The sequence below is a fragment of the Ostrea edulis genome, chromosome 7 (assembly GCF_947568905.1).
Source record: "Ostrea edulis chromosome 7, xbOstEdul1.1, whole genome shotgun sequence".
In the NCBI taxonomy this organism is placed as follows: Eukaryota; Metazoa; Mollusca; class Bivalvia; order Ostreida; family Ostreidae; genus Ostrea; species Ostrea edulis.
Window position 1 is genome coordinate 15863800 of NC_079170.1, and position 10221 is coordinate 15874020.

Genomic DNA, 10221 nt, shown 5'->3' on the forward strand with positions numbered 1-10221 from the left:
TCTTAAATTGTATGCACAGGATTTAAATTTTTTCACATACAAATAAAGATAAATGCTGTATTGATAATTATATATCAGCATAGGAGATATTCTTGGTACGCTTGCTAAAAAGAGCACTTTTGATAATTGAAATGAATAGCATAAATGCAAAGCTTAAGGTGATATTTCAGTTGTTAGGTTACATGTACCTTCTAAGCATTGATATGTATGAACAGGTGGAGTTAAAGAGCAATGATATTATAAGGTATAATATATTGATAATCGCTTCCTCTTCTTGCATTACATAGGATGGATCAAAGTACGCTTCACAATAACAAACGAGGAAAGAAATAGATTACGTTAGATACGCAATATTTATCAAAAATGTGATGGACGTGCAGATTTTGATTATGACATATCGTTTGTTTCGAATTACATAATCAACCATCTGTGCATACATAAAAAGTTCATCTACTTCTCTATCGACTCTTCGTGCGTACAGTTTAAGCTTCATTTTGATTGCATTGAACTTTTCGTATGCACGTTACGCCGTGGAAATATTATCAATGGATCACAAATGCACTTTCTTTACAGGTAATGTTAAATTTCATAACATACTTTAGATATTCTAAAAATAAAATACTGATATAAATGACAATGAAGATGCAGAGGTATGAAGATAGATGTTTTCCACTTCTATATCAAATAATAAGAAAGTTTTATTTTTGTGAAATATCACAATTCCATCGAAGAAATTGCATCGGATCTAATTAATTTCTATATTTCATGTGATCACTAATTTTCATATTACAAACGTGATAAAGACTTTATAATCATATTACCCCTTCCCCATAAATAACACAAACTTTTATTTTTTTTTTCATTCCTGTATCTTCATGAAATTAATGCCTCAACGAAACACATTTTGTAGTCATAACTGTAGTATTTCCATGAAATTAACGAATTTAAGTGCTGTTTTACGAATCCGTGAAATTTATAGATTATGAAAATGAATTAAGTATGAAATAATGAATAATAAATTAGCATAGTACTATACATAGTACTCTGATTTCATTAATTTTGCTATTTCACGTAATCACTAATTTTCATTAAAACGTGATTATGATTTTATTTCATATCACCCCTCCCCCATGAATAACACAAACTTTTATGATTTTTTTTATTCCTGTATCTTCATAAAATTAATTCCTCGACGAAATACAATTTCTAGTCATAACGGTAGCATGTCCGTGAAATTAACAAAACTAAGGGCTGTTTTACGAATCCGTGAAATTTATAAATTTATAAATTCTTGGCACACTGATTTTGACTACGGATAACTCCATTTACCTGATCAGGATATAGGACGCACGGTCGACCGGTCGACATGGGATGCTTACTCTTCTTAGGCACCTGATCCCACCTCTGGTGTGTCCAGGGGTCCGTGTTTGCCCAAAATCTCTATTTTGTATTACTTGTGGGAGTTACGAGATTGATCACTGTTCGTTATCTTTACTTTCCATGAAAATGAATGAAGTATGAAATAATAAATAAATTAGCATAATACTATTGTTTTTATCTATGTGTTTGTTAAATATATCACGAAAATATATAATATATATATGTATAGATAGACAGACAGATAGATAAGAAATGTTTAATGTTATAAATATATTCCTATTGTGTTTAATTATTCAAATTCGGCAGCTTTAAAACTTTAAAGATGTAATATGTTGAGGTACTTACGTGTAAAATCTACCAATGTTCATTTATGAAAATAATTAAGATATATATTATTTTGAGGTATAAAATATGAAAAAGCTCTACATGTGAAATTATTACTTAGACAAAGACCACGTTGGAACTATTTGTCTGTCGAGTTTTGTCGTCGGAATGGTTATAAGTCTGACCGTGGGTCTGAAGTTTTTGCACCACAAACAGAAGGAGAGGGAATACGAAAGGTATGCTTTTAGATAGATTACATCAACAATTTTCAAATTGTTTTTGCATTATAGACAATGAATTGGGCTCTCACATAATTTGAAAATCCTGAAACGGTACACGCCATATAATGTTTACATTTTTAAAATGATTAATTAGACTATTATGAAAACAGAATTTTGTGGTTTGAATAAATGCTGAGTTTATTGATCGTATTAAAAATATGTCATTTCATAAAACTATATATTATGGAGACCATGTCAGATTAGGTTTAATATTTTTTCAACCCTTCTACACATTTCAAACAAATCAGATACATGTTTGAGCGAAAAAAAGATTATTAGAAATTGTAAACGTATATATCACGAAGTACCCGTCAAATCAGCTGAAACTGAGACCGGAAATTACAAAAAGGAACGCGATTGAAAGATAAACTTGGTTTTGTTATTAATAGGTGTCATTCTGCTACTAATTTGTTGTGAAAACTGCTTAAGATTTTACACCATGTATGGTTTTTACTGATATCAATGTTTGTTACCTTCACCTTTCATCAAGTGATACCAAAGTCCTAATCCTTAATGATATGTAAATTTTTATTGAGATAAATTGGAATTTTTCATTTCTCATGAGCGCTCGGAGGAGTACTCTATAAGGATAATCAATTACTTCTTTTGGAAAAACGAGACGGTTTATCTATAGATGCATATCACAATACGATCAGAATGAATTATAGCATTATAATTTGTTTTTATCAGTTCTGATGTGGACGTTTTAAGTTCCTATGTCACGAAGAGCAGACCATTTGGCATGATACGAAATTACAATCCGGGTGGTTCACTTGTCGATTGCTGAAACTTTAAAATCAGCAGATGTCAATTACCTTGAAATGAAATAATGTTTCTCGTTTTGAGCAAAATTTATCAATAAAAAAAAGAAAAGAAAAAAAACTCAGAGAATTTTATCACAACTCCGGAGAATAAAAATTTTCCACGCTTTTCCGCAAAGCTTTTATGTAGTCTTTGGAGATCAGGTCTTTCAACAGTATTGAAATTTCAATGGACATACAGATTGGTCTTCATCGTTATATGACCTGCTTTTGTATTCTAATGAGGTATAATTCAGTCAGATGGTTCTACACGAGAGTCTTGATATTTGAATTTTTCATTGAACATGTAATTATGTAAACGAGAAACTGATGCAACTTTATGAAAAAAAAAGTCATGATGACTTCTGCTTCTCAATGATCAACGTTTCATATAATTATAATGATATTCCATTATCATCTTCATAAGGTATGGATGAGATACGTGAGAGCATGTTTTGTGTATGGTCAAGTTTTAAATGGAGGCAAGCTACTGACAAATAAGTTGATGATACAGAAACCATTTCAATTGTTTCGTTTAAAGTCAGCATTTTGCAAAATCTATTGTCGTTAAAATGAACGTATTTGCAATTACAGCTAATACGGAGTCGAGTGCTGTCTGACGTGTTTCATTCCAATTTTTAACAATTTTTTAAATACTTATTTCATTTGATGATTACTGAGTTTACCTGTTCAAAATATATGATATAGAGTTCCCAGCAGTTGTGAACAGTTAACAAGTGATGCTGACTACTCCTAGGTATGTGATCCCACCTCTGTTATGACCAGCGTCCCGTGTTTGCCCTGCTCTTAATTTTGTTTTCTGTATCGGATTGATGATATTGTTTATTATTCGTTATCTTCACTCGATGAGTAAAAGAAAAAGGTGAAGATAATCTCTTAACTCGTATATAGAATACAAAGTCAAGAACATGACACAAACGGACCCCCTGGATATACATGAGGTGGTATCCGGTAAATAGGAGGAGTAAGCATCCCCTGTCAACCAGTAACATCTGCTGCGAGCCCTATGTTTCGATCGGGTAAACGAAGTAATCCATAGTCAAAATATTTGTGTAGAAAACGGTTTCCTTCAACAAAGTTTCCAATCATAATTCTAAAAAACAATACACGTTTTGGGACAAAAGGTAAATCTCAGAAGAATTTCATATTGACCTCTGTTTTGAGATAAATTGTTGGTGAAGTGGAATGAATATTGAATTTTTGATATACCGTCGATTGGTCAAATAGGTGTGAAGATTGAATCTTTAGTCTTGATAAACTAGATAAATGTCATTTTAACATTAAAAGTAGAGGAATTCTATAATTGGCTCCGAACATTGATAGGACACATTATTGTGGTGCAATTTTACTGCAACTGGTGTATAACGACGATAAAGTAGATTTAGAGAATCAATTACGAACGGTATAAACTCCAGAAGAAAAACAGTATTTGAAATCAGTATACAGTTACTAAAACTTGATTAAATGAATGATATTTCACAAACTAAAAGGACTGACACATGCTGACAATTGTAAACGCTTTAAAGGCATCGAAAAGCATTTTGATAATGCACTGTCATGTCCCTACTTTACGATATTTATATACTTGAATATTGGTCCTGAGACCGTTGTATTTTTATAGTTGCTAGATGGAAAGAGAGCGAAATTACGTTGTACCTTCATTCATAGTATTTACTATATTTATCTCTTCTTTTGTAGAGTTATATGATAAAAATAAAATCGTATGTTTCTGCTGTAATATGACTATTTACGACATCAGGTTTTTCCTATCTTTCTTTGTAGTGTTCAGAGTCATCCTATACCATACTCATCCACGTATAGAAATATTTTGAACTCCTCTGTTAATGTAAGTGAATATAGAAATGATATTAAGAAAATAAGACAGGTAATCAAAACTGGAAGTATTAAATTCATTTCTTTTCTGTTTAGTATTTTTGCCGTTAAGGATTAAACTATCATTAAATCATTGAATCAAATATAATCATTTGAATCTTCAGAGAATCGCAAATCCCAGACGAACATTTCGAGGTACGAGTTATGCGAACGAGAATGATAATTACCTGGACCCAGTGCCGAAGAATGCGGATTCAAATTACCTTGATCCAGTGCCCTGCCATCGATATTCTGATTACCTTACGCCATCACAAGGTTTGAGATTTAACACTGAGCCGTACGAAAACGAAAAAGTGTTTGTTGGCACAGAAAGAAATAAACAGAAGAAAACGAAAACTCGGCGTACTCTTGAATATATGAATCTTTCAAAATACAGGGGAAATATTCCCAAGAATGAGTCTGCTGAAGATTATTTGGAACCACATGCATAAACTTTACCATCACCACTGTGGACAAACAAAGTATGTATCCTAGTGAAAATGCCAATATGCATGTTTGTATCAGAAAGAAGTTATAAAGATCGAAATGGCTCTTCTTTTCAAACTAATATTCTGTTTTTAAAATTATTTCACTTTGATTTCAGGTTTTGTTTTGATGTTTTAAGGACACAGAGTGTGTTTCACAGCAGTATTTTTATTTCAACGCGATATCACCTCAACCAAGTACCATTCTCTTCACTTTCAAGGAGTAATTTCTGACATATTTTTCCCAAGATAAAGAATGCATATTACAAATATAAATTGACAAACAAAATCTTAACCTATTGTCTTTTTATTATAAAAATCGATTATTTTGCAATTTATTCCCAACGTGCGTGTAGATAGTATGTCAATGGTCACGGGGATGATATTGTGTTTATGGTCTATATTTTATACTCCGTTGAATTGCTGGTATGGTTCAATTAACGTGATGTCTAAAGTATGCGCTACAATTGTGTCGCTGGGATGGTACAGCTTTTGTCTTGTTTAAAGTATGCTGTAGTGGTGACACTGGATGGTACATTTAATATGGTGTCTACAGTTTGATGTAGTGATGGCAATGAGTTGGTAAGGTTATATAGTGAATAAAGAATGCTACAGTTTTGTACTGAAATTTCGAATTCAATTTTAAAGAAACATGGACATGATTTTTGATCGATTGATATTCGTAGTTCTTTTTCACAGAAATAAAGATCACTTATGAATAAGTGGAATAGAATATTTTAAATAAGATGTACCATTTTAAAACAAATGTGATCCGGTTTCCCAAAATCATGTTTGCCAGTACGCTTTTCATCACCGGGAAACAATGTGCGGAGGTGAGAAGACCAATATTTTTCAATAGCATGTCAAACACATTCAACATTTCGACATGCAAAAGAAAGAATTAAAAAGAAAACATTTTTCCACCGCAGCCGTCGACTTTTGTCCCTACTGGTTGTGTCACGAGACATGTAATCATTAATAGGGTTCATGTGTAAATATTTGTAATTTAGTTTTGTTGCTGTTCACCACGAATCAAATACTATTATTTAAAGGACACAACGCATGTTTCTAAACTTTTTCATTTTTTTCAGCAAAATTAATTCTTTTCATGCTTAAAACTACTTTAAATATGTTTTAAATGAAATATTTTGCGTAGTTTTCGAATTTGAAAGCGATGAAATTCAAATCTTGCGATATGCATATTTACTTTCGCTATTTTACGCGCCATTATGTGTGACGTCATATGCGCCCTCGGGTTTTAAACATCTATTAGCCATTCCATAAACAGATTAGATTTAATTGACAAAAAGAATTATCACGTTAACGACTTGTAAATAATAATGCATTAATATGTTTTGTGCCGTGCTCGGGTTTACTAGTTGTCGGTAGAAAAGATTTAGACTGAGTATTTTTCAATTTTTCGAAGGAAGGTACGTGAAGAAAGATGTGGATAATTTTTTGTTGGAGCAATAACTTTACCTTAAAAAACAAACACCCAGTCACCTGTTCAAAAACAGCTTCGACAGAGACCCTGATACACTGCGAAAAAATGGATATATCGAAGCTATAAGCACTGGTAGGCCTACAGCATACATTCTGTTTTGGTCTTCAAATTCGATACACACTCGGATCAACTTACCCTCACCTTGTAACAACATATATATAATGTAACTTGTGAGTTTCTACCAACTGGCAGATCAGATTTACAAAAATCTTAATGATACAAAATAATTGAACTTTTAATTAGATAAGTAATAGAATATTTCATTTCCCAACTTTAAATTGAATTATAAAATTATATCCTCATTCAACTCGTAAAATCTTTCAAGAGTGCGTCAGTATAACGTCGTTCTCCGACTTCCTAACAACGTGCTGATCACAATTCAAAAATAATAATAAGATTGCTTTATCAAAATAAAATAACGTGATTCCCACTTTAAATGTGATTATTTTTATTGATTTGTGTTTTTCTTTTTCTTTCTTTCCGAAATGCACCCCTGACAGTAGCTTGGCCTAGGGCCTAGTTGTCAACAATGTAAAGTATTATAATTTGTCTAATCCAAAAATAAATAATGATTGCACTGTTTATTTTAGAAAAAAGGGCCAATTACAGATGTATAAAGAAATAACATTACCAAACAGTTTGTAGACAGCGACCCATATAAACATTATTCACTCGAAATATTGCCAATTTCATACTCGCTTTCCCCGCTATATTAGGGTATTTACATCGCTATTTGTATGCACTGGTGGCGAAACACATAAAACTCGGGAAAATTTTCAACATCGATTTGAATGTTGCCCATAGTGAATAAACTAGGCCCCTAAAAGCGGAGTTTTTAATAATATCTCACAATACTTTCACTGTACCACGTGACTACCTACCTAATTACATATACTTGTTTGAAATCGGGGCTTAGATTTAAGTCAGTACTGTGGTTAAATATCGCAAAATTTCAGAGAACGAACTATTAGAATTAGTTACTATAAGCATAAAGAAGACAAAATGCATGTAATTTTGTATACTTTGAAAACATGACATGTGTCCTTTTACATTTGAATATCTACGGAATATTTGGCACCAGAATCCTGTCGACGTCCCTTTAAAAAGAGCTGATTATTTTCATCATAACCCTAAATATTCCCCAGAGGCAGATTTAAACTTGACTATAAAGGTAGTTTACATGAACTAATAGTAATCTCACAACTCCTATAAGCAATATAAAATATATAGGTCGGAAAACACGAACCCCTGGATATACCAGAGGTGGGATCAAGGAGTAAGCACCTCCTGTCGACCGGTCGCATCCGCGGTGAGCCCCATATCTTGATCAAGTAAACAGAATGATCTGTAGTCGAAATCAGTAGACAAAGAACTGCCTAACAGTCGGCATGAAACACGTTAGACAATATTTAACCAGATGATAGGTTGTATTGGCAAACTAGATCGTTATAACGACCATATAATTTGCGAAATGCTGACTTTAGATGAGATTGTCAAAGCAATTGCACCATCAAATGACCATACGCAGAACAAGATCTTGCGTATCGAATCAGTTGAGATAAAAAACACCAATACAGGTGATAATGGAATATTACTACCTAAATATGGGAAGTTGACGATGGAGATGCTGAAATCATCCCGTTTGTCATGAAGTTGAGTTTTTAGTTTGCTGTTGATATCTATTTTCAATAAAATATCTAAATATGAAGCATAAGCGAACAACTTTGTCGAATACGTTTTCTAAAGTATTTTTATTTAATTCATCTCTGGAAGATAAGAGTGTTAAATCACATTCTCGTTTTCCGCTATGCCAAATTTTAAGGAAAGCTGATGCTTTAGTCGAACAGACTCGAACAAAAATGAACCCCATTGCCAAAGTATGCAGAGTACCATTGAGTGAAACTGGTTAGGTACTTATTAGAAGATGTTGAAAATGGTAGATTTTGTGAAATGCTTTCAGTACTTGGGTATGTTAAGGCAGGTCCAGAAAAAAACTTGCTTGGTCAAAATCCACGAAAATGTGATGTCATAATTGAATTATTGATATAAGTATCTGATTTTCTCTCTCTCATACACACCGCGCACACACACACTCAGGCACACATACACACAGAGACCCAGACAATCATTGGTGATTATAAGTGTTTGCTTGAATGAAAGTGATATAATCACACTTCATGTACATTTTATTCCTACATAAACGTTTTAGGATTTGATGAAGATAATAGTACATATGTATAAATTGTTTTGTAATAAAAAGAGTTTCATAAAGAGAGGGTTTTCTGGTTATTTTGGTAATATGTGTTAATGCACTTTTGTTTAAATTGTTGAGTGTTTGATGACTGTTTAAACTGTTCTGTGTGTAATGACTGTTTACGATGTTCATTGTTTGATGATCGTTTAAAATTTTCAGTGTTTGATGATTGTTAAAATTGTTCAGTGTTTGATTACTGTTTAAATGTGTTAATGCCCCCCCCCCTTTTTTTTTTAATTATTCAGTGTTTGATGACTGTTTAAAATTTTCAGTGTTTGATGATTGTTTGAATTGTTCAGTGTTTGATGACTGTTTAAATGTGTTAATACACATTTGTTTAAGTTCTTCCGAGTTTGATGACTGTTTAAGATTTTCAGAGTTTGATGACTGTTTAAGATTTTCAGTGTTTGACGATTGTTTAAATTGTCCCGTGTTTGATGATTTTTTAAAATGTTCAGTGTTTGATGATTGTTTAAATTGTTCAGTGTTTGGTGATTTTTTTTTAAATTGTTCAGTGTTTGATGACTGTTTAAATTTTTATATTTTACCCCATTTCAAGAATGTGTAAATTGTGTCTCATTTTCGGACGGCATAAGATAGAGAACAACACGAACAAGCTACCATAGTTAGAGTGAAGTGGATGACATGAATTTCATTGATAATGTACGTTTTTTTTCAACCGCATATAATTTGGGAAATTTTTCAATGCCGAATTACTACATTCATGAACCTCACGCTTCATGTTCATTTGAATGAAAGAATCGACATATAGAGAAACAGGAGATAGAGAATGGAGCTATGGAATAGATTAAAAATCTTCCTGAATCGTAACTAGTCACAAGACACTGTGACGTCAACATTGGTATTTAATGTGGTTCTGTGAATCATCGAAACATAAAGGTCTGATGGAGATTTCAATAAGTCCCAGTATAATGGATATAAGTCTTAAATGCGTGTTTCTCATATTACAGAATAAAGTTGAAGTAGGGGAAGTACTGGTGTTTATCTAAAGTGTTTGGGACTTAGATTATCCATAAATGTGAAGAACTTTAAGCAATGTCTTGAATATTATCTTAAACGTTGTTAAACACAAATGCCGTACATGCATTCAATTACACACACATTCTCTAATTAGAATTTGTATTTGTTGGTTGTAATATTAGATATTTCTCCCTTAGTGTATCGTATCACGTTCATTACTTCCGGTTGATGACGAATTTTGTTTTGTTGCTTGACTTAGACGATATACCATCGATATGGATGATTACGGACCCCAAAGAAGCAGCATCTCAAGTGTATA

At 32.5% G+C, this 10221-nt stretch overlaps 1 protein-coding gene across 1 annotated transcript; it reads left to right on the plus strand.

Moving 5' to 3' along the window:
- The first annotated feature begins 315 nt into the window (after window positions 1-315).
- LOC125656243 (uncharacterized) lies at window positions 316-9913 on the plus strand. The gene is made up of 6 exons (XM_056143500.1): window positions 316-573; window positions 1826-1940; window positions 4589-4652; window positions 4804-4954; window positions 5076-5160; window positions 5283-9913. Exons 1-6 carry the CDS (start codon window positions 546-548, stop codon window positions 5395-5397), a joined length of 558 nt encoding a protein of 185 aa, XP_055999475.1. The 5' UTR covers window positions 316-545; the 3' UTR covers window positions 5398-9913.
- The last annotated feature ends 308 nt before the right edge of the window (window positions 9914-10221 follow it).